General features: G+C 43.8%; 1 protein-coding gene across 2 annotated transcripts in view; it reads left to right on the top strand.

Annotated features, from left to right (window-relative positions):
• The window catches only part of LOC137290158 (monocarboxylate transporter 14-like), a 32,807-nt gene extending 6,862 nt beyond the window's left edge, over window positions 1-25,945 (top strand). The window contains exons 1-7 of one of the 2 annotated variants that reach the window (XM_067820907.1): window positions 10,713-10,918; window positions 17,605-18,075; window positions 18,671-18,814; window positions 19,292-20,254; window positions 23,215-23,394; window positions 23,944-24,069; window positions 24,364-25,944. In XM_067820907.1, coding sequence (XP_067677008.1) covers window positions 17,805-18,075; window positions 18,671-18,814; window positions 19,292-20,254; window positions 23,215-23,394; window positions 23,944-24,069; window positions 24,364-24,644 — 1,965 coding nt within the window. In that variant the 5' untranslated portion in view covers window positions 10,713-10,918; window positions 17,605-17,804 and the 3' untranslated portion in view covers window positions 24,645-25,944. Of the gene's footprint in view, window positions 1-10,712; window positions 10,919-17,604; window positions 18,076-18,670; window positions 18,815-19,291; window positions 20,255-23,214; window positions 23,395-23,943; window positions 24,070-24,363 lie in introns of those variants that run through there. The other variant, XM_067820906.1, reaches the window with a different exon arrangement.
• Window positions 25,946-26,226: the final 281 nt, after the last annotated feature.

Here is a 26,226-nt window from a genome sequence, read left to right as displayed (position 1 = left end):
TATATCTGCATGTACCTGTGTGACATAAGCTGTATCATCATCAGTTAACGTTACGCCACTCTGGAAATGCCGTGACGTCATGATAATTGGATTACGTCATTCCTTTCCGAGCAAACAGGTGAGCTTAATAGATCCACATACAAATAAACTCAATTAGTCGCATTCATTGTACACAAGTAACTGTGGTATTGTTAACCGCCCTTAACCGCCCTAAATTTTAACGATGAGGAAAAACTTCGAGTTGCAGTTTTTTAAGTTGAATAGGTATGGCACTATGTTGAGATAGAATTAAAAGATTAAATTTGTACGTTAAAACCCTTCCTTATCACATGAGGAATGTATATTCTGCTGATATCATTTGACGGGAATGAAATTTAAGAGGGGACACGGACGGAAGTCTTTCCACATATTTGCAAGTCATAATTGTTTCTAATTTTCCTAACACCCACACGCAATTGCACCAGGCTGTACCGGCAGTGCCATACACAAGATGATAAATAAAGCTACATCTTTATTCCACGTAACATAATACATGTAAAAAAGATTTTTGTTATCCGGCTATACTGGTGCATGCGTTGTTTTGACCGTTCCGTCGAGTTATTCGTGCCGGTTATGTCAGCGCTGATAGTTACGTGTGCACTCACTGACCCGCCTGGTCGATTACAGTCGCCTCCAGCGTTGAACACATATACATAACTGTGACACCCTCCATACGCAACAAGCATTTGACAACGACACTCACGCAAATGTATCAGGCGCCTATTTCAGTATGAGTAGATGTATTTCTGGAGCAACATCCTGTATCTGAAATGAATGCATGTTACTGAAACATGGTTCGTAAATTATAACCATGAAATATGGTGAGAAAGAGCCCAGAGACTTTCTTCATTTCCGTGTCGAACTATGGTAGTCTGGGCTTGATACATATTCTAGACTTGCATGAGTTTTAGTGGATATATATGGGTTCCAGGGTCTGTACGACAGGCTAATATAATTCTCTCTTTCATGATATTTTCAGTGACGATGGCTACTTGAGTCATACTTGAGTAAGACAGACCCGTCACCAAATGACATTATGGCTCGAGTCGTGAACCACGGATGAGCAACTCGTGATCATGAATGTGTTCTGCCTGATCCATTGTTAGTCAGCCATGCGTGGCCAGCTGTTTCCTCAGCGGGGATCATGTTTACTTTCATTTTTATGTAGTTCTTGTCAGTGTATAGACCAATGGATAGCGTCCAGCAGAGAGTACATAAACCTACATGGTCCCTGGGCTCAGCAAAGTGGAAGTCATCCTGCCTCGTCTTAACCTGTATGAGATCTACAGATTGGATACACAAGCACCTTTATGATGGGACAATTGGATCAGAGTTATATGGTAGTAGGATAGAAGGGGCGGTCAATGTATGTATTTATTTGGGTTATTTTTGTTTATTGCCGTACCCAGCAGTACTGCGGCTAAAGGACACGGTTGGTAAATAATGGAAATTGATAGCAGAAGCATCGGCCTGTGTAACCGGGATACGATGACAGGTATTGATCAAGTCAGCGAGTCTAATTATCTTGTCAGTTACCTCTTATGTCAATGTTAGCCGTATCTTGATACAAGCGTAGTCGCTGATTAAAGTGAGCATTATCGCTTCTTATGATGGCCACTGTCGCCCCCAACGACAAGCGTAGACGGTGCTTACGACAAGCATTGGCCCAAACAATACACATAAGGTCAGCAAAAGTATTGTCTGACAAATGACCGAAACAATAGCATTCAGGTCTGTAAAAGACAATGTCTGACAAGTGATCTGCACAACAGCGACCAGCTCTTTAAAGGCATCGTCTGACAAATGACCTAACCAATAGCTATCAGGTCTGTAAAAGACATCGTCTGACAAGTGACCTAAACAATAGCTATCAGGTCAGGAAAAGTCATAATCTCACAAATGACCAAAACAATAGCTATCAGGTCAGTTAAAGCCTTTGTATAACAAGTGATCCAAACGGTAATTCGGTCAGAAAACCCTACAGGTTTGAAGTTGTCGACATGAACATTTTCATTGGTTAATCACGTTTTGATTGTCAGGTGGCGACTGGTTCATTATGCTCAGCTGATAACCTAGATGACCGGTAATGAGTAGTACCGACTTATATCGATCAGTTTGCCGTTGTAAATTTCAAATATGTCAGCTGTCAGCTGGTCAGGTGACAGTGCAGCTATTCCTGTGCTATGCGTGGACTGTATAGGTCATGTGTCATGCTTATGGTATCGACGCTCCACTCATGAAATAAACAAAACGGTTTGAGTGGGGAAGGAATGACGCATCGACAGTTACAGTTTTTGCAGATTATCCTGCCAAGGGCAATCTCGCAAATTGTCAAAGAACGGTCACAATGTCTCTTCAGCGATGTACGTTCAACTTTCAGATTTTGTTAACCAGAAAAACCTGGCGTCACGGCTGTTTAATCGTTCATGTACCACTACGGAAATCTTGGTTTAATTCCCATCAAGGTCCCAATCTCAGTTGACCCCCGATGTATTAACAGAATACGTGTCAACCACAGCTAACACGCCCACTACGGTATCAGTCCAACCTTTCTCCAGGCTTGTAGTACGTGCTGGCTAACGGGATCGGGTGGCCAGGCTCGCTGACTTGTTTGACACGTGCCATCGGTTACCAGTTGCGCAGATCGACACTCATCACTGGACTGTCTTGCTCAGACTCGATTATTTACAGACCACCGCCATTTAGCTCGAATATTGCCGAGTGCGGCATAAAGCTAAACTCACTCACCCCTACCAGACAACAACAGATCTTTGAGGTATCAATAGAATGTGCCTCTTTTTACCAATGACTTGTATCGTGAATTCGCGTCTCGGATTCAGCGAGATTATCATTTATGATTTTCGCAAGATTCTGATTTTTCGCGTCACATCTCGTCAGGCCCACATCAAGCTGGTTTGTCTCACAGTGCATGAACCGCATTATTTTCCCTAGTGCCAAGCCTACCCTGCAATGCTAAAGTCCAAATTGAAGCAAACATATTCAGTGTCAGTACCGAGTGAGTATGGTTTTATATCACCGCTTTTAGCAATATTGCAGCAATATTACGGCGGGGAACACAAGGAATGGCCTTCACACAATGTTTCCATGTGGGGAATCGAACCCAGGTGTTATGCGTGACGAGCGAACACGTTAACCATTCAGCTACCCAACTGGCCCATCGATATCTTTAGACACTTTGATATAAGCGAATATTCCTGAAATATGTCCGACCCAGCTAACCTACTTGTGTCAATGAGTAGTGACAAATTATTCATTGCTGGCGAGTCTGTACCTCACACGGGAGTGTCGCACACTGACATCTTTATGTGAGAGGTGATATAAACGCTTGTTGACAAGGCTCTGTACTTTGCACCACTATAGATCTGTGGTGTTAGTCATCCAGACAATGCTTCACAGCTGCTGGGATGTGATGAACATCAACTCACAATACAACCGCTGGATGCTTCTAAACAAGTAGCAGTTGTAAATGTTAATTAGATTGTGTTGTGTTTAGAAGGTTATTCTTCTCTTGCAGAGTCTGGTTTTGTTTCACAGGTCGCTGCCACAACGCTAGACTAACGCTTAGTGTTTGAACATGTGTAATGTTGACAGTAATAAGTAATTCAGTTTAAACTGAAAAGGAGCCCCAGGGTTGGGAGATTCTAAACCTGAAGAAATCCAGACTGTGCTTCAAATAGGGCCTTAGAATTTTGGGAGGGCTAGGCATGGGAGACAATAACGTGGTTCAGTTGCTGTAAGACTAATTACAAGAGTTGGTTGTTTCTAAACAGGCAACCATGGATGTTAATTATTTCGTGCTTTGGGAGTTTATGATGTTCTACAGACTGCTGACACATAGCGGAAATAATCATGAGTGCTGCTGAACAAAACTGAGTTAAGTTTTACACCGCACTCAATATTCCAGGTATATGGCGGCGGTATGTAAAAATCGAGTCTGGGCGAGACAATCCGGTGATCGATGACATGAGCTAACATAAAACATAACTCACTCACCCGTGCATCGTTATGTCAGAATCATCGATCTGTCAGTGGGTTCGGTGTACCCAGCTTGTCAGCGTTCACTAGGTACAGTTCACTCTATTCTCTCTCACCATTTACTGACATTGTACTAGCTGGTTCGTTCCCACATATGGTGGTTACCCACCACACCTCCCCTCCTACCCCTCTTCCCGTCCCTCAATTTCTTCCACCGATATCATGTGCTTAATACTCTCCGAGAGTACCCTACTTCCGTCAGTAGATTACACATACCTCACATTTACACCACATCTACCTGTATTAATACCACACACTCTGACCTACATACGTGTACCTTGCTACCCGTCTTTGATCTAAGGTTCCGAGCTGTTGTGTCCACAGTGACATCGATTGGTGACAGGAGTCGACTACATTGAGTCAGTCTTTTAACGTTGTGGCGTGTCATTGCGCCCCGGTAAAGGAAATCAATGCTTGTACTTTTAGTCACTGATCTGTTCGACATCAAAGTGGTTATTTTCTAACCGCCACATATGCAATGATCTCTCATAGCGGAATGAAAGGTTTTGGTGTTCTTTAACTTTTTGGAGTGGTATGTAAAGAGCGCTAGGGTAGCGTGTCTGCGCAAGTATTTACAGACTGCCATCATATACTACACAAACGAGCAGCCAGCCATTGCGCGTCATTTTGTGTAACAGCAAACAAAATATACTTCAGTCATTTCATGAAATTTCATTTCATATACATGTGTTGGACAGGGGTTTGTGAGGTGTGACTGCTCTGCATGAACTAAGTGTGAAACAAACAGGTGTAAATGCTTCAAAGTCAGGCTGAAGTGCAACATTCGCTGCCACAATAGTTTTAACTGATACGATACTGCATATTACGTTGTTAAGTATAATTTCGTATTTCAAGCATATTGATTGTTGTTACAGTGAGTGAGTGAGTTAGTGAGTTTAGTTGTACGTCGCACTCAGCAATATTCCAGCTATATGGCGACGGTCTGTAAATAATCGAGTCTGGACCAGACAATCCAGTGATCAACAACATGAGCATCGATCTGCGCAATGGGGAACCGATGACATGTGTCAACCAAGTCAGCTAGTCTGACCACCCGATCCCGTTAGTCGCCTCTTACGACAAGCATAGTCACTTGTTGTTACACAAAATTACGCGAAATGGTTGACCCTCTTAGTTTTTTTCACGAAATGACTGATTTCATAAAGTGACTGTAACGTATATATCATATCTTGAATGTTATTGATTTAATGATCATTCAATCGATGCTACTACCCTGTTAACTATTCTTAAAGTAACACTCACACCCGCCCCATAATCACCGCCCATCTCCACCTCACTCCCAATCTCTGTGATATATGTTGACGCACTGTTTGGCAGACAAACGGACAGACAGGCAGACAGACAGGTTCATTATCATCTCACTCGTAGTACATATAAAATCATATATACTTCCATATGTACATGTACAATCTAAAGAAAATATGCTACGACCAGTCGCTCATCGATTGATGTGAGAGATCTTAATCATTATTAGAATAATGGCGATATATGTTTCGTATGTTAACTCTCATTTCCGACTGAGTTTGACGTTCTGTTGTTCTGCCTTGTTACCCAATGACAAACTACACCCAGTAATCATCAGCCCGTAATTAGTGAACATGCAATTACATCAGTCATACCGATCACATTGACGACTGTCCTGTTCAAACGTTGTGTACGCTGTTATAGCTCCGAGTGAGATGTTTATCTCTCACGGATTTGTTATAACACCACCTAGAGATGTATTGACAAGGAATCAGCTGGTGGCGTGTCACGTTACTTGAGGAGGACAATACACCGCGTTTGTTACTCTGCCCTTGTTACTCTGCCCTGGTGAAAAGGACAATATACCACGCGTGTGTTACTCTACTCTGGTAAACAGGACAATACACCTCGTGTGTGTTATTCTGTCCCGTTGAACAGGACAATACACGATGTGTGTTTTACACTGTGGCCGTGAACAAGACGATACACCACGTGTGTTACTCTGCCCAGACGAACACAACAATGCTCCACGCGTATGTTACTCTGTCCTGGTTACACAACAATACACCACATGTGTGGTACACTGTCCCGTTGAACACAATAATACAGCAAGTGTGTGTTACTCTGTCCTGGTAAACACCCTTGTCAGTGGCCATATTTACCTGGACAGTATGGTATATCACTACCTATCCCTCCTCTCTATCCCGACGCATGTGCAACTTGTGCAATCTCTTGTCGCAACCCCTCCTTATTCCATGCACTGTCAGTACCAGATGCATCCGAACTGTAAGTCTACACAAGTCCACCCTTGCTTGTCTACAGCTTGTCCCCTTTCTACACCCTGTCAGTGACAAGTGTCAGTACTGTAGACGGACAGTATGTTGCCTCTCATACCGCCTCACTACCCACGGTTCAGTGACCAGATACAACCGGACTGTATGTTATCAACATTGCCTGTCCCTATCATCTACAGCTTGTCCCCACTCCTCCCATTTCTACACCCAGTCAGTGACCAGATACAGCCGGACGGTAAGGATACGTCATCACCCACCCTCCTCCCTACCCACAGCGCATGTGCAGCTTGCCCCTCACCCCTCCCCGTCCAGCTGATGTAGGTAATATCTGAAACCACGTGCGCTGTCCCAGCTGATAGCCAGCTGACGGGTATCGTACACTTGTATGTCAAGGCTCCCGGGTCACCTCGAGCTCACTGATTGTACTAGGCTGTAAGTACCTGCTAAACAGGCCTCACATCTCGGGAATTAAGTTACAGGTAAGTGTCATTGTGTCGTTACAATCATAGATGCCTCCACCGACAAGGCGGGTATGTGACAGTGTCGTCACAATTAGTGCTGGATTGTTTGCAGATCCACTGCATACCATCTGAGGTGTTCCACTGTCCCCAAAGCACACCTTCAGTGTCGTTTTATTACCCTAAAACATATTATACAGATGGGGTTTTGCAGCCGTCAAGGCATAATAATTTCATTGCACTAAGAGCACTGAGAGAAGTTTCACTGCCTTCTGAATATATTTTCATCGTAGTTTTATAGCCCATGGTGCGTATCTTGTAGGGCAGTAGTGCAGTGGTGAGGCGTCTGCTTATCACGCTGCAGGTCTGGGTTCGATCCCCGGTGGAGACACCTATTTAGCGAGCCCCGAGGTGGACACATTTGCGTAGTATACTTGATAGTCAAGATATTTTTTAAACCCACTTTGTCTCAATTCACACAGCTGTGGAAAAGGTACCCGTGAGGATGGATTGGCTATGTGTATTTAGTTTATTGTGCCCAAAAGGCAACATGACTGTATGATCCTCATGGAGTTGAAAAAGTATAGGAAAATATGATAGTACCCTGCGGCCGGGGATAGCAATGTAGGGGTGGCATGAGCATGCAGGGGTGCCTGGATATGGGCGCTTATAATTAACATTATTATTACCATTGCTTTATTGCCTCTTGAGTATACCCGTCACAAGATACCTAGCTCGATGAACATGAAGCTTCCATACCTTCTAAACCCATGAAGGTTCGGGTTATAATATAGGCATTCAGTAACCCATGCTTGTCGTAAGACTAATTGGGTCGGGTGGTCAGGCTTGACTTGCTTGACACGTGTCATCGGTTACCAGTTCCACAGATCGATGCTCATGCTGTTGATCACTGGATTGTCTTGTCGAGACTCGATTATTAACAGACTTCCCCATATAGTTCGAATATTGCTGAGTACGGCATGAAACCAAACCCACCACTCTTAGCTCTCAGAGCTCACCTGAAGAGAAGTTACTTTGCCAGAAGGCCATACTGGTCAGAACATGTGTCATGGCAGTACCCTGGCAAAATAGCAATATTTTTGGAGGGTACCAATACCCAGGGACGAGAGGTAGTATAGAGGTAGTATACTGCCGCTGGCACCATACCGACTACAGTGCTAACATAGCTTGTTGCAGGATCAGTGATGCGATGCCAGCTGTTCTTGTTTTGGCCGTGATTCCACACATCCTTGCCGTTGTAACACCGTGACAGTTTCACCACCACATGGCCGTCTCTGTAGTAAACAGTGTGTGGGGTAGCCGTGTGCTTAATGTGTTCGCCCATCCCGCCGAAGAAGCGTGTTCGATTTCCCTTATGTGTACAATGTGTGTGGTCCATCACTGGTGTCCCGGCCTTGATATTGCGGAAACACTGCTAAAGGCGGCGTAGAACCTTATTCAGTCTGCCTGTCTGGCACGATATGAGGGCATACATTTGCTGTGTTGACTGGACGCCGCTTTTAGCAGTATTCCCTCAATATCACCACAGGGAACACAAGCAATTGGCTTCACACATTGTACCCATGTGGGGAATGGAACCCCTGTCTTTCGCGTGACGAGCGAAAACTTTAACTGGATGTATGGTCCAAGGTTCGAGTCCATATACAGATGCTTTTAATCACTTTCAAATGGCATTGATGCGAGGTGGTAGCAAACAGTTATAAAATATTACATCTGCCACCAGACACTAAGTGCCATCCCCTTCTGATAACACACACACACATATATATATATATGTATATGTATATGTATGTATATATATGTATATATATGCTTTGTTGCTCCCCACTGACAAATGATCTGTGCGACAAGTTGAGTTGTTGTGTAATGCCGCACTCGGCAATATCCCAGCTATATTGCGGCGATCTGTAAATAATCTAGCCTAGACTGACAATCCAGTGATCGACAGCATGAGCATCGATCAACGCAATTGGGATACGACGACATGCGTCATCCAAGTCGGCGAGCCTGACCGCCGATCCTGCCTCTTACGACAAGCATGGGTTGCTGGAGATCAGGGCCTGGATTTTCGAAGCTTAGTGCTAAGTGACTTAGCGCTAAGCTTAACTTAGCGCTAGGAGAGCTTCGAAAAAAGTATAGGCCCAGTTCTAAACCGAATCTTCACGGTGCTACAAGCTTAGGGTTGTTGTTGTTGATACTGTTCCGCTCTGATTATAAAACATAACCCTGGCTTATTAGCCTGCACCTGTTCTTGTCTAGAACAAGTCATGTCTCTGTACTATGTTTGAAGTCTTGTTGAGTGAGTGATTATAGTTTGACGCCGCTGTTCGCAGTATTCACTAAATATTCAATATATGACAGGGGTGAAAAGGAAATTGTGGTGTAAATAAAAATGGAATTCGACTGGAATTCAGGACACGCTTGCGTAAGTAGATAAAGCTGTTAGTTGTTTAAAGTGTTGAGTTTAGTATTACGTCATATCTAGCTATATTCCAGCAAATTCTGGGGACACAAGCTAGGACTTCGCACATTGCACCCATGTGGAGGAATGGAACCCCCGGTCTTCGGCGTGTCAAGCGAAAGCGTAACCGACTGCCCCATGCAGTAAGACATTCAGGGACACCAAAAAAGGGTTTATAAAATTGAACTCATGTGGGGATTTGAACCTTGGTCTTCGGCAAGGCGAACGAATATTTGTACGACTGGGCTACCGCACCGTCAAGTCAACAAAAGATTAGGTTTACTATAAAAGTCATGCATTCCTGCATCCCTACCAGCCAGCAATCATACCTGGTATCGTCAGATGTAATTTGACATCTTGTGCTCCTTGGTAACGTACTTTACCTCTTACGTTTCAATTTTAACTGTACCAGCCTTGACCTTGAATGTTCTGCAGCTGTTGTGCATAGGGTCACTTGTTTTGCAGTTTTACTCAGCGTTGTATCTCAACGTGTTTCAATAGCTATTCACCCAAGCATGTTTGAGTTGGCGCTTTGGGCTAACACTTAGTGTGAAAATGTCTAGCTTTGAAACTAGCAACTAAATATTGAAAAAGAATGCCACCGAGATATATGAGTCCGTGAGTATGGCTTTACGCCGCAGTATGTCAACAATACCATGGCATTGGAATTGGGTTTCACACAAAATAACCCAAAAAAACAAACAACAACAAAAAAAACAACAACAAACAATGTACCCATGTGGGGAATCGAACCGGATCTTCGACATGATGAGCGGACGCTTTAACTACTCGATACCCAACTGCCCCGTCTGTGAGACGAGATACTGAACCTTATTAAAAAAAACCCCCAAAAGTCCTTTATTTGTGGCTTATGCATGAGAGAGAGAGGTAGGCAAATGAGATCCTAGAGTGGTCCGGGGACTGGGAGACAGTACACGTTGTTGTGCACTGAGAGTTGCAAAGCCCTGGAGTATGACGTCAGCAGTGTAATTATCTGGTAATAGCGACAAATGGCGTTCAGACACTTTATATAATGGGAACAAGGGTCGAAATGGTGCAGGCTATCATATTCACCACCGGGTCTTCATGTCAGCCATACCTGAATGTCTGAGGTCCTAATGTGGGACTGTGTACCTTGATGTCAGGTATGTGAGAAGTGTAGTATCTGAACATCTCTACCTTGATGTCACTAATGCGAGACCTGTATAATGTGAGACTGTTTGCCTTGATGTCAAGAATGTGAGAAGTATAGTACTTGAAACTCGATGTCAGCAATGCTATGACAAAGTGTGTGAGCTGTCGGTGGTCTGCATTGTGCGAGAAGCAGAGACACGGTAGCTGTCCCCATGCGTCATCCGAGGTAGTAGACCTTGGCCCGTAGCCGGTAGCTATCCGTTCACAATGAATAGCAAGAAGCCGGGCCTACCCGGAAATATTAAGTGAGAACATCACATGGTTAACACGTGACTATCAGCTGAGCTGAGCATTTACACACTACTTGTACTATGCATAGTAAAACATCGTCCGTCACAGGTGACCATCAGAGGAGATAACCCTGGACATCCATACGTTGCATTCTGATACTGCCCTTGAATCACCTCCAGGTAAGGACCTCCGGTGACACTGTAATGTTACTGTGGATTTGTACATGGGCTCCGTCCCATAAGACGATCTGAGTGCGAGTTGGCTGTTACCCTCATGGGAGCATCATCGCCATTGCGTTACGGTGGCTCTGTGGAACATTCCCTGGCTTATTTCATGTGTGTTTGGGGACCCAATGTGAGGCTAATACAGCTCACACATTATATGGGACGATACACATGCTTTTTGCCTCTGGTTTGTCACTATCTTCTCGGCAGCTATGCTTTGATTGAATATGTTTCACTGCGGCGTATAGCAACATTGCCCTTAATTCCTTAAAATCGAACTCACAGTTTTATCTCCGCGCAACCATAATCCGTTGCCTAGTGTCAACGATGTCGGAAATACACTGGTCCAATCTCAGCTGTGTCCTAACCACCACATGTCTCAAGCTTAACCACGTCCCAGCCATTAAGTGCCTCAGTCTCAACCATGTCCCGACCACCACACCCCAACCATTAACAGGCCTGCCATACAAACGGTGAACAGATAATCAAAACTGAACGCAAATACACCAAAACAGAAAAATGACCAAAATAAGAAGATAACCTCGTAAAACTGCAACCTCCTCTACAACCGAAACAAACGCTCATAATAAGTGTGTATGGTCTGAGTGTTCCGACAATATTGCTTGCTGACGACACAACACTTGTTAGTACTTCACCGAAAGCTCTTCAAATGACTCTCAATACTGTTCATACATATGCCAGTAAATGGTGCTTAACATGCAATCCTGCTAAAAGGGACCAAACTATGTAGAATCGCATGCCAGAAGCTGAGACGTATGAACATTATGCTTGAAGCGTAATACAATAGGGGTTTGATGCGCTTCATCCCGATATAAAATTTTCAAGATTAGACTCGTGGTGACGAAAACTATTATTGACCAAAGTCTGTTCTCCCCTCGCCGCCATCTTTGACGATGTTTATGCCGTTTCGAGATGCTATGGTTGTCTTTTTTGGATGCTATGACTGCCGTTTTGTACGCGTGGTGACAGTTCTCGGGCGCTGTTCTGGCTGATACGAGAGATTTGTCTCAATTTCAAACGACTAGCTTTCCGTTATAAAGCGTTTTATCGGTTTTAGATGCAGTTTTAGAAGTTTATTTTCCTGTTTTGGTGTTTTTGTTCTGTTTTGGTTCATAAGGTTTCAGTTTTGATGATTTGTTCACCGTTTGTATGGTAGGCCTGAGAAAGTATCTCAATTTCAACTAAGTCCCAACCACCACGTGGCCCAATCTCTACCATGTCCCAACCACCAGAGGCCCCAATTTCAACGATGCCCAAACCACCACATGCCCCTATTTCAACAATGTCCCAACCACCACATGGCCAAATCTCAAAGATGTTTGTCCCAACCACCAGGTAGGCAGATATCAACTGTGTCCATATGACCGCGTCGTTCCAGTCACCTCGATCAGACCAAGGGGCGGACAGGTAGCCTAGTGGTTAAGGCTTTCACTCGTCACGTCACATGGGTACAGCGTGTGGAGGCCATTTCTGGTGCCCCCTGCTGTGATATTGCTGGAATATTGCTTAAAAGCGGTACTGAATCAAAATCACTCACTCGATCAGGTCGAACTTGTGTCACACAGCGTTAGGTTTGAGATGAGGCTCGGCCTCAGGTTCTGGTGAAGGGAATTTGGATGGGTAGGTCTTTTTTTCATTTACATTGTGACGAGGTGTGCCAATGCACTCTGTGAATCATGTGAACTCAAAGTGTAAACCAATGACCCAAAGGATTTACCGGGGCACAAGAGGTCACCTTGATCTGCAAGGCGAACTTTGGACACTTACTGTGATAGTTTTGGTTAAGTAAATGCCAGCGTCCACACTTGCAGCGGCAGTCGTCTAAAGTGAATTGGAGGGACACACTTGGCCATTATTTCAAGTAGATGTACATCCTTGTTGCTGAAGTTATGTCTGAATACATTATATTGTCGTAATCGCCTACTCCTAGTGACGAGTTGTTTCCCTTATTTGTGTCAGGATTCAGTGATGTGGGCTCAAGTTCCTATATCGCTCTAGTTATGTTCCCTTGCATGTTCAACATTCGCAGACCCTGCTGGTACTCCAATAGACCATCATACTGCAATGACTGGGTACCCGGCAGGATTAGAACAGCATACCGTGTACCCATTCATTGCAGTAGCGTGACGATTTTTGTTCTACAAATACCGGTTGCTGCGCCAGCAGTATGCAACTGCGTGTCCCTTCTAGTATCTATCTGGTAGACCAGTGAAGATCCGAGTTAGAATTGGTCTTCAGTAACTCATGCTTGTCGTATGAGGCGACTAACCGGATCGTATTGGTCGGGCTCGCTAACTTGGTTAACACATGTCATCGGTTTCCATTTGCGCAAATCAATGCTCATGCTGTTGATCACTGGATTGTCTGTCCCAGATTATTTACAGATCGCCGCCATATAGTTCTAATAATGCTAAGTACGGCTTAAAACTAAACCCACTCACTCACACTCGTAGAGAGCGACATAGCATCGCGTTTCCGTTCCCTGAAAACCGAATTTTCAAAGAAAATGCATTAACCATGAAACCATGCTGTGTATTGAGTAATGACCAGTGTTTGTCGTTTGTTTGTTGTTATTCATTGTTTGTGAGGGTAGTGTCGTGAGTGAATATGTGAACATGTGCAACCAGCAATAGTACAGCGACCGGGCAATGTTCTATCAGCGTAGCAACACTGTGACATAACATTGTGATAGCAACTAGTCCAGTTTATGTCTATGTGACATCTGGCAGACTACATGTAACCTTGTGCGGTTTCTGGGACTGATAATACATTCCACCCTTATCTACCCCCGTATCTATCTCACATCTGAAGCAGCCTCTCTTGTCTGCTATAGCCGCCATCTGAAGTCGTCTACACTCATTCGACGAAAGGGTAGTTTTGTGGATAACGCGTTCGCTCGTCACGACGAAAACCCGAGTTTGATTCCCCACATGGGTACAATGTGTGACGGCCGTTTCTGGAGTCCACCGCAGTGTTACTGCTGGACTATTGCTAAAAGCAGCATAGAACTATAACCACTCACTCACTCACGACACAAGCGACATTTACAACGCCATTCTGTGGGTCTATGCCGATCGTCTGCAGCACCATCTGTCTTCAACCTTATACCTAGCGAACCTAGCACCCGGTCAAGGCTTCTACCCTCGATGTCTACAGCGCACTGTCTAGGCCTGTGAATCGTTTTGCCAGTCTGCATTAGGCAAATTCCTTCTGAAAAAAAACTTGTCCTTAATATATATCCTTTTATTTTGCTAAATTCTGTAGATGTTACAATCTGAATCATTAAAAATGAGTAATAAACATCTGTGCAGTTATACTGCCGAATACGTCTGAAAGCGATGCTTGACAAACTCAAATCCTGGATGTTACAACAGTATGCTCTTTATAATGCAATCTACACGTTCAGTATTACATACGTGAAGACCAAAATTGTTACGACACTTGGAGCACGTGCCGATTCTTGTCACGTGACATTGCTATCTGCAACACCTGTCCATCAGCTGTCGGGTCGCATCCTGATATGAACGTGATTAGACTGAAACTGGGGACACTCGAAGTACAGTCCCGAGGTGTCGCAGTAGAATATACAATATTTTTTTAAAACTTATCAAAAGTGTAAACCATCAACTCTTGACGGCAATTTGAACACCACACTCCCTCGTCTCTATTCCTGTTTCACATTCAGAATTTGACGTGACGGAGGGGTAGGCTAACAGTTAAAGCGTTCGCCCGTCACACAGCCGAATACCCAGGTTCGATATCTGAAGCGTATTTCTGGTGTCCCTCCTCCTTCCCACCCCACCGTCGTTGAACTGCTGGAATATTTCTAAAAGCGGCGTAAATCTAAACTCACTCACTTACTGAATGTTATGCGTCTCCCTGCCTACGAGTAACTCTGTACTCTACCATCCATAGAAAGGTTTGACTCTCTACTTTAAATGTACTCACTTACTTCAGTCAACTGTTGTAAACTAGGTTTTGCAAAATGTTCCATCCTCCTTAAAGGTGTTGTTTACACATGAACTGAAGTATTCTAGAACAAATTTGTAATTGAGAAGATTATTGTCATGACTTCAATAAATGATGAAACTCAGTGAAAAGGCTAATCCTTACACCACAACACATGATATTTGTACATGCTTTTCGGCAATTTAATGCATGATCCTCGTGCAGTTCATCTGTATAAGGTTTGCAGTTGTCTCCCCCAAGGTAGTGGAGAAATTCGTCTTTGATCTAACCATACAGAGAGTGCCTTCACGTTTGATGGATGGTATATGAAGGCGAGGGGTATCCTGGTTAAGCTCTGTTTTAATCCCTATCTGGGTTCATTCACCATGTGAGTGCAACGAGTCCCAAAGCCGAGTTGTTGCTGAAACAAAGAGAATTTTCAATCAGTTAATTCCTCATACGGGTTGTGTGTGTATGTGCGTGTGTGTGTGCGTGTGCGTGTGCGTGTGCGTGTGTGTGTGCATGTGCGTGTGTGTACTTACATACCTGTGAAACACGACATCTAGCTGTGTAATCAGACATCACCTGTTAACCTATGTAACAAGACATCTAAGAAAGACCGCTGCCTGTTTAATGAGACATCAGCCTATGTTGAGGGACTCCTACCAGTGAATAATAAGTAATCTACCTGTCTTACAAGCTATCGAGTTTGTGATAGTACTTATGTAAACAAATATAGTTCGTTGAACCTTTCTAATGCGACAATTGTTCAGTAATACATCTATTTATGCGACATAGCACCAATCTGTATTGCATAAGATCACCGTTTTAACATGAGATCAGTCGATGCAACAATCTTAATAACTCTATTCAATGGGAGACTTGTGGCATTCTCAGAATATTGGGACTTGTTATGCGTTATCGGGAGCTGTATAGGAGTACGAGTACAATCCATAACGTAAGCTGTGGCTTGTAGGTCATGCATTATCTGCCGACTCAGCAGTTTGTGGTATTGTCAAGTGTATTGTCAAGTGAGACGTGACGTGAATGTATTGTTGGAGAGGTGTGACCAACTCACATATGCGAGTTGGGTATTACAACAGGGATGACACAAGCAAATGACTAGTCGTGACTAATCAATGAGAGGTTCACACGGCAGATGGCTTTCCTAGGTGCGACTATTTTAGAGACAAAAGGTGGGAGAGATGGAAACCATGGGCTTTGCGCACGACAGGACTTTTGGGCTTCGCGGAGAATGGGCAATGAAAGGAAAGTTTTTACATTATAATTACAAGTTAAGGGCTCTTCTGGGGGAGGGGGGAGAGAGAGAGAGAGAGACAAAGATTGAGAGGATGTCTGAGTGTGGGAGTTAATGTGTGTGTGTGTGTGTGTGTGTGTGTGTGTGTGTATGTTAGTGTGTGACAGCGTGAATCTGAGAAAGATGAAAGTTGTTCCATCAATAGTGCAGCAAAAGGTAGAAGTGGTTACATGCAGCGAATGAGTACAAGCTTATCATCTGCTGTGTATGTTCCAATAAAATCATTTTGTCTTTTTCATATCGATGTGAACCACCAGTTTGTACAGTACAACATGTGTTCAAGGCGATTTTTGCTCGACATTTATGATAATATATTCATGTCTTTGTGAGCTGAATTGGCCACCTTGAGTTACGACCTTGACCTTTTGAGATATACAGTGTAATTGTTACCTGCCTGTGGGACTTCACCTGAGACAGGTGCGGATAGATCACGTGATAATAAGTATCTCACACAATCAGTCATATTTCAGTTTGAAGCACGTGCAGTTTGAAGTAGACACTCGTAACAGATTCCCCCATTGTCTTCGCACAGTTCGGCAAGGGCAACGTACATGCTTCGTGAACCTGTCAGATTACGCTCCACCTTCACATTGAAAATACCTTCCAGACGATCAGCCTACAATGACATAACCAGCTTTAGGTTCTCCTCCATCTACCCCGACCCCTAGCTGTATCACAGAAAAGACAGCTGAATCGCATTCTGATGTACCGCACGTCAAGTTCTGCCACAAGTTTATGATGACGTTGAAGGTCACGGTCTGAAATAGTCCTCATTTTGTCATCTCCATTCAGTTGGTAGTTTTGTAGATGCCGCATGTAAAGTGAGTGAGTGGTTTGAGGGTTGTAGTTGTGTGAGTTACGCCGCTTTTAGCAATGTTACTGCATTATCCCGGCTGGGGTCACTTGAAATGGACATAACACATTGTATCCATGTGGGGATTCGAACCCGGGTCTTCGGTGTGACGAGCAGACTTTTCAACCATTTGTCTCACCCACCTCCACTACCCCCCCCCCCCCCATATAAACACACACACACTCACACACATGCACACACACTCACATGCACACACTCACATGCACACACACACATGCACACACACACACATGCACACACATGCACACACACTCACATGCACACACACACATTCATAAAAATATTTGACATTCTGAAAAATAGTCACTGCGTAGTCGGGGTACACCAAGCCAGCGAGTGTGAATGTTTGGAATATCGGATTAATCCAGTGCGTCCACTCTTGACCTTTGTCACTAGGACTTAACGTTAGGGCTTGACCCTCAAAGACAGCACGTGACATGGTGATATATTGCTACAATATTTATCCATCTTCTTTTGCAGAAAACTGTCTACGCCATCACGACTCCGAAAAGGACATGACGTTTGGATGACTGCACCTGCAAATCTCGTTTGAACGAGATTTCAGTTTTTGCCGTTCGAAATCTCGTTTAAATGAGATTTGAGTCCTTTTAATCAACAATTGTTCCATGTGAACGTGAATCTCGTTGAGATTATATAGAGACACAACCCAAAGAGACAATATGTCAAGCAAAGACAAAAAGAACGGGCTACAAAATGGCCAAGATGAACACTTAGCTTCAATTAACGACGTCGATGCGTACATTCCGACGCCACCGGATGGAGGATGGGGCTGGGTAATCGTGGCTGCGTCTCTCGTCTGCAACATCATCGTGGACGGTATCGGGTACACCTTTGGTATATTCCTATTGGAATTCACAAGCTACTTCAAAGAGTCCAAGAGTAAAGTCGCTTTGGTAGGATCTGTCCAGGTTGGGACATACCTGTGTGTAGGTTAGTAAACGGTCATCTTCCTCTCAACAAATTGTTTCTTTTATGACCCTGGATTTATTTCTAAGGAACGGGTTAGTGCCGAGAGGTGACGTCATGGGAAATCGCCGGAGACAGTAAATGCAGCAACTGTTACGATTTCCCGAAAGATATGATGTTGACAGGTGTGGGATCTGGGTTAGAACTGGTGTTCAGCAACCCAACTTTGTCGTAAGAGGCGAATAACGGGATCAGGTGGTCAGGTTCGCTGATATGGTTGACATGTGTCAACATATCCCAATTGCGTAGATTCTTGCTCATGTTGTTGAGAACTGGATTGTCTGGTCCAGGCTCGACTGCTATCAGACCACCGCCAAATAGCCTGAATATTGCTGCGTGTGGCGTTAAATAGGAAACCAACCAATGTAGATCTGTCATTATACGCCACAAAATGAGCATCGCATCGCCTCTCCATAGCACAAGGCCTTAAACAGGTCAGATTTAAAGAGGCTGACCAATTAGATTTCGCTTGACGTTCGAGTTCTGTTTTAATAACATAAATACTGTTAACCACATATTGAAAAACATTGAGCTGTTATGTGCTTCGTTTTCGTTCTAGGGCCAATCGTTAGCGCCCTTACAAACAAGTTCGGATGTCGCCCCGTGTGCATGGCCGGCAGTCTCGTTGCAACCATAGGATTTGTTGTCAGCACGTTCTCTCCAAATGTTGAGATACTGATTCTCACATATGGCGTCATCGGAGGTAGGTGTGATCGTATTCTACAGCAATGTGCTGAAGATATGTGCTCAGTTCAGCAAGAAGGAGCAAATGCCGTAATTAAGATTGTCTGTGATGACATTACAGATGACGTCATGTTTGTTTAATTCAGTGATACTTTTGCAGACTGGAATCTCGTAGGCGGGAGGGGAGGGAAGTGTGGGGTGATGTGTGTGTGTGTATGTGTGTGTGTGTGTGTGTGTGTTGTTAGGGGAAGAGAGAGACGAACACACCCTACCCTTCTGAACTCTGCATCCCCCCTCCCCAACACACACACAAACACCCTTCCCAGAAAACAGTGTCCACCTCTGAATCTATATACAGAGAGTAGATATATCCATCTTATGCCCTGTCCCTAGTTTTGATGTGGAAGTTTATTTATCCGGGTAAAATATATCACCTCTGATGTTTTTAGTTTCGCAGCTTCCCACAGTTACGTTATCTCGGTCTGTGTCGTTTCAGGCTTCGGTTTCGGCATGATGTACCTGCCCGCCATCGTTAGCGTAGGCTTCTACTTTGAGAAGAAACGCGCCATCGCCACCGGGATCGGGGTGTGCGGATCCGGAGTAGGCATGTTCATATTCGCCCCATTCTCGCGCTTCCTACTCGACGCCTTTGAGTGGAAGAGCGCACTTCTAATCCTATCAGGAATTGTATTTAACGGAATGGTGTGTGGGATGCTCATGCGACCCCTGTCTGCGCCAGGCAAGAAGAAACCAAAGAAAGACAACGTGACTGATATGATTTCCAAATCAAAACCAATAGTAAAAAATAAATTCTTAGTTTTGGACAAACCAACAGGTGGCGCTGCTTACTCCTCAGTTCCAAATATGGTAATGCGTTCAACTAGCACAGACGACAAGGTGCCATCAAAGAGTAGGGACAAGCCTGTTGATGCTTCCAAATACATTGGAGCCATTCCTGATGACAATTTGGACAAAGCGGAAGTGGAACCTCTTGTCCACAAGATGAGATTTTTGGACGTGGAGGACAGGATCCAGCACAGCAGCCCTCGTCGTGCGCACGACCTGACATTTATATCAGAGGCCAACTTAAATAAGATTAAAGGCGACCTGTCTCGCCCGATGTACCGAAAGGACATCTTCTACAGTGGCAGCATCATGAACATCCAACAGTTCAAGTCTCAGCCGGATATGAAAGACTACATCCGCAGCGTCACGAGCATACCCAGCGTGCACATGGAGAAGACGTGCTTCACGTGCGAGTGGATACCCAAACCTGCACGCGACACGCTGTCGGAGATGCTTGACGTCAGTCTCCTGAAGAACCCTACTTTCCTCCTCATCTGCTTCGGCAACATCCTGGCAATGTTGGGCTTCTACGTGCCTTTCGTCTACCTCGTGGACCGTGCTATCTCGCTAAACATTGATGAGGGAAAGGCAGCCTTCCTTCTGTCTATCATAGGTAAGTCTGATAAGATGGGGGGGGGGGGGGGGGGAAGGGATAGCCCAGTGGTTAAAGCGTTCGCTCGTCACATAAGTACTATGGTTCGATTCCCCACATACGTACTATGTGTGAAGCCCATTTTCTGGTGTCCCCCGCCGTGACATTGCTGGACTATTGCTAAACTAACTAAACTCACTCACTGAAAAAATGGCAGAATGATATCCCTTAAAGGGTGACATGGTTTTTCGGAGACTTACAACTATAGTTCTTTAGTACTACAGTCTAGGCTTACAGCTGTCGTAACTTTTAGAGGGTTATAACTGTCGAAGTATCAGTACGCACCTCACCTTACTCTATTGCACAGGGCTATGGGTTCCACCACGACTGTCGTAAATTACTGCACAGTTTCAGTACACTTACGACTGTCGTAACTAGTTTCTGCTGTAGTAGTATATGACTTTCAAAGTAGCAGTACGCACTATACACCGTTGACTGTCGTAACTTTAAGACTACCACTCAACTGACTTTCCTTAAACATTAAGATGTATCTGTTGAACGAACACAGCTTAAATGATTAATGAGAACAATTTTATGAACATGCAACTTCATTATTCTGTATAGGTGACGTTTCGACATAGATTCACAACGACATTTTCGAATCTATGTCGAAACTTCGCCTATCAATAATACGCCGCACTCAGCAATATTCCGACTATATGGTGGCGATCTGTAAATAATCGAATGTGGTCCAGACAATCCAATGATCAACAGTATGAGCATCGATCCGCGCAGCTAGGAATCGATGATATGTGTCAAGCACGTCAGTGAGCCTGACCACCCGATCCCGTTAGTCGCCTCTTGCGATAGGCATAGTCGCCTTTTATGGCAAGCATAAGAAGACGTATTCTACCCCGGACCTGAACGGGTATAAACATAATAAAGAGGTATATCCATAAAAGTGTACTGATTTATTATCTCCCCAGTGCCAGTGAAAGAAGACATATCTTGCACAAAGGATGATTGTATTTTTTTATATTTCTGTTGTAAGTGACTGTGAGTTTATGTCATCTGTGGTTCACTCACTCATGTCAGTAGAGTTTATGTATTCGTTGTTGATGCTGCACTTTGATAGGGCAACGTTCAAACCATACCTATCCAATTCAGACATATTCATTTTGTAATCCGCCCCCTGACTGGAACCGGTAGGGAGCATGCCCAAACTGTATCAGGGCGGGCCACACTTCCAACTGTCAAAAACACATCCACAGCAGTCAAGATACAGGTTAGCAATCCACGTATGGGGTCGAGTGGTCAGGCTCAGGCCGATTAGATTGACGCTTGTTCATGCTGTTGATCTCTGGATTGTGTGGTATAGACTCGATTGTTAACAGATCGACGCCACATATCTGGACTATTGCTTACCGTTAAACAACAAAACAAACAAACAAACAGATCACAGCAGCCTTAGGTTGTTGATCAGCGACAGTGGAGTTACTTTGTAAAATAGTCCCACAAGAGTTGCCTCCCCTTAACCTCAAGTTTCGGTGCGTATTTGTTCACTCAAACAACTACTTATTCAACGAAAACCAATCCGTGTACATGTATGCAGCGACTCATCTTAATCTTGCAATAAAATCACACATTTTACCCACTTGGGAGGCTCATTTTCAGATCACAAGAAGCAGAACAAAAATAAGTGCAAATTTGCAGCCAACGTTACCTAGAAATATCTATGATCATCTTAGATCATCGGTCTGAAAGAAATAAAATAGTAACACGAATCACTACAAATCACAGTCAGATGTAATTGCTGGGTGGTCTGACACTTTGGTCAGTGAGTGAGCATGATTTTAAGTCGCCTTTAGCAAAATTCCATCAACGGCGTGAACAATTTAAAACTCAGTTTAATCTAACACAATATCCTCCAAGCACAGATAAAGAATTTCTGTCAGCAAGCATATCAGTAAATGATTATAACACAAGGTCAGCCGAGTGGATTAGACGGCTGACTTTGCATCCAAAGAGGTGTCTGAATCTGATAACGTTAGTTCCAACTCCAACCAATAAAAGTTACTTGAAACCTATTGAACAACTGAGTGTGATTTAAGTCTTTGAAGCGCATTTAGAAGTGAAATACATAGGGATGAAGATTTTTATGGATATCAACTTCTTTATTATGAGAACACAACGTTTCGGAGTTAATGCTTACTCCTTCATCAGGTGAATGCGAATGGGGTACAGGGCTATATTTATATGTACAGGTAAAACAATAACAAAGTAACAAGTGGAATGAATTAACGAAAGCTGGAAGCCAGTATAAACAAGCACTGATAGGAAGAGTGTGATTTGGTGATTGTGAACCTAACATGAACGTGAGATTTGAAATACTTCCTTGATTCCAAGAATGAAAAGTTTCTCTTTTTACGATGGTAGGATTAATGTGTAGTAATTATACTTCCAAATTGCAACAAGTGTTGTAAACACCTGTAAATTCGTGTACATGGCAGCCATGTAGATGATTGTTTTTAAAAAACAAAACAAAACTGATTTAATGATAGTCTGATTTAGAGCTGTGGCCCTCAGAAGCACCGTGATCCGGTGACAAGACTTGTATCCGTCTTACACCACTTCGGGTTTCCCTCCCAGATTGACTTGGTATGCTGATCAAGACCGCGTCCTTCGCTCATTCAAGTACGAACGCACTGTCGCACCCATCCATTCACTCACTCACGCAGTTACTCACTCACTAAGACTAACAACGTGTCTATGAAACGAACTTATTTTACGAAAAGAGAGTTCACAATAAAAATCTGAGATATAATGAAAGAAGCCCGTGACTTTCTTCATTTTCTGAATATGTGGAAATCTGCGTTTACCACATAATCTTCACTGTATTTGTTTCAGGGTCTGTATGTCAGGGTCCCACTCTCTCTCACGTACGCACGCACATACCTGCGCACTCGCTCATTGTGTTTCAGGAATTACCAACACTATAGGCCGTGTCCTTGCCGGTTTCTTGGCTGATCTCCGGAAGATCGACAGTCTCATCATCAACAACGTCGCGATGCTGCTACTGGGGATAGCAACGATGTTGGCCCCATTCTGTACCACCTACGCCTTGTTGTGTACATTCGCCGCAGTCTTTGGTCTATGTGTCGGTAAGTCGACCTTACGTTTACATCATGACGAGTTATCTCCCTTATGGCCTCGGTATCATTTCGTCTATATTCACTTCTATTAGTATGGCGGCATTATGTCCACTTCAGTAAACATCTATGACCGTTCCCACTATGTCTTCGTCAACCTGTAATACGGTGTGACATAACTATCCAAACTGACGTTGGATAAACCCATTTATTTACGCGATAATATTACTCCCCTTGATAATTAGGACCACAATAGGTATTTTACAGCCCGCTGTAAGAAGGGAGTACGTGTAATGGGATAGGAGGCTCACTGACTTGTTGACACATGTCATCGTTTTCCATTTTCCATTTGTGTTTGTTCCAGTTCAAAGACTGGATTGTCTAGTTTCGACGCGATTGTATCAATCACCGTCTTACATAAGGAGTGCTCTGTTAAACAACAAACAAACCTCCATAGGAACATTTGCCAGAATTCCTTAACATGTGAAATATGAAAATATGGGCAGGTTTTGTTGAAATGAATGCATAATATTCTGCATATATATGAATGTCAATCTCCAGCTGCCTACATCTCCCTCACATCCATCATCATCTGTGACCTACTGGGTCTGGAGAATCTGACCAATGCCTTTGGCCTGCTCACCTTGGCACGTGGAATATCATCTACAGCCGGCCCACCCCTCGCAGGTGCGTACGTTCAGAAACACTCGGTTACATCGTGATCAACCATCCTGGAGTCACATACAATGGTCGTACTGTAGTCACAAACACTCGACTGCCATCGGCATGTTTTGCCTGTTTGCTCTCCCCAAAAGCAAGTGTTGAGGCTGATTTGAAATGAGACGGAAGCGTTTGCCTACTCTGAGTGTGAATTCCAAAGCATTACGTTTAGGATTAATGAAGATGGAGGATAAAACATCTTGCATCTTGCGGCTGAAAATTAATAACAAGATTAACTTTGTACGCAATTTGTAATTTCAGGTGCCGTGTATGACCTCAACGATTCGTACGATACCTCGTTCTTCCTAGGTGGCGCTTTGGTGATAGCTGGCGCCCTCTGCCACTTCCTGCTCAGCACTCCTTGTCTGAAGTCGTCAGCTAAAAGCCGAGTTGTGGAGATCGGTTTGGCGGATGATGTCCCTGAGTCAACGATTCACATGGAAGAAGTCAGATCAGAAGTTGAAGTTGCCTCCCCTCCTTCAGCTTCAAAAGTACCGGAAATTGTCATTGACAGTTCCAGTGACAAAGAGAAGGACAACTAAAGCGACAGTATGGATCGAGGAACGGCAAACTGGCGAGCAGTCGTACTGGAATTGCGAGCGAATCCAAGCACTACATTTTGCCATGTTGTTGGGGGCGCTGGGGTAGCCGAGTGGTTAAAGCATTCAGTCGTCACGTCGAATATCCGAGCTCGATTACTCATATGGGGAACAATGGTGTCCCATTTCTGGGGTCTCCTTTCGTGATATTGCTGGGAAAGTTGCTAAAAGCGACGTAAAGCTATGTTCACTCACTCATTATATCCATGTTGAGGTTACTCAAGAAAGATTATCTTCAGCATGAAGCGGCATAGGTTTCTTTGAGTCAGAGTACAGAGTTTGTTGTGAGGCGAGATATATACCCCCCACGAACATCTACACATATGTGTCTACCTCAATATTCACACACATTTGTTCGTTGATACATCGTGAGTGTTGACGACGGATGGAGTGACGGTGACGGAACTATGTCTCAATCTAAGTGCCCGTTGCTTCTGAGCGAACCCTGTCTGGCTCAGGTCAGCCCAGTGGCATGTGGCTTCTCGGTTACTTCAAGATCCTGATCGCTTCATTCGTGTTTGTGCAGTCTTCCTTTGGCTGCAGAATTGTTGTATTTTAAATGTTGGATTCACTAACTCACCTCTCGTCATATTCCCGTGATAGATCGTTTAACATAGAGCACACAGGGAGACAGTGTGTGAATGAAGAACCAAGAGTTCAATTGGGAGCTGTTTATCGAGTTGACGAAATCAGCTATGACGTCACCAGTACCTGTAATGTTTCAGAAACACTACGTCTGTCTCAGCTGCCTGTATGTTGGATGTTTTTTTGCTGTATCTGACGTGTGATATGAACGTACAGAGAAGACTATGTGAACTGTCATTGTTTCTCTTGTGGAAAATGTTTTTGTCGATACTGTTGATATAAATAACTGATAATCCTGTGTTCCCGATTATATAATATCCCATTATAACTCTGTCTGTAGATCCTGTAGATGATTGTAGTTCTGTTTGAATATAGATTACGTGTTTGATAATGAACCCATGTGTCCGATAATAACCCGTGTGTCTGATTATAGCTCATGTGTTTTATTATAGCCCACGTGTCTGGCTATAGCTCATGCGTCTGATTAAGGCTCACGTGTCTGAACATAGCTCAGGTGTCTGATTATGACCCATGTGTTTGATTAAAAACCCTAGTGTCTAATTATAATCATGTGTCTTATTATTGCCCACGTGTCTGAATGTAGATCATGTGTCTGATTTTTGTCTATGTGTTTGATTAAAACCTTTGTCTGATAATAGCCCATTTGTCTGACTATAGTTCATACCTGATTATGACCCATTTGTCTCATCATAGCCACGTGTCTGATCCTGACCCATGTATCGGTTCATAGCCCATGCGTAGGAATGTATCCCATGTGTTTGATTAAAACCGGTTATGGCCCATTCGTTTGATTATAGCCTAGGTGTTTGATTAAAACCTTTGTCTGACTATAGCCCATATATGTCTGATTACAGCGAGTGTTTCTGTTGGAAGTCTGTATTTCCGAGCGTAATCCACGCTTCATGTTACAGCTCCGTGG

The sequence above is a fragment of the Haliotis asinina genome, chromosome 1 (assembly GCF_037392515.1).
Source record: "Haliotis asinina isolate JCU_RB_2024 chromosome 1, JCU_Hal_asi_v2, whole genome shotgun sequence".
In the NCBI taxonomy this organism is placed as follows: Eukaryota; Metazoa; Mollusca; class Gastropoda; order Lepetellida; family Haliotidae; genus Haliotis; species Haliotis asinina.
This window is presented reverse-complemented; position numbering and strand designations above follow the sequence as displayed.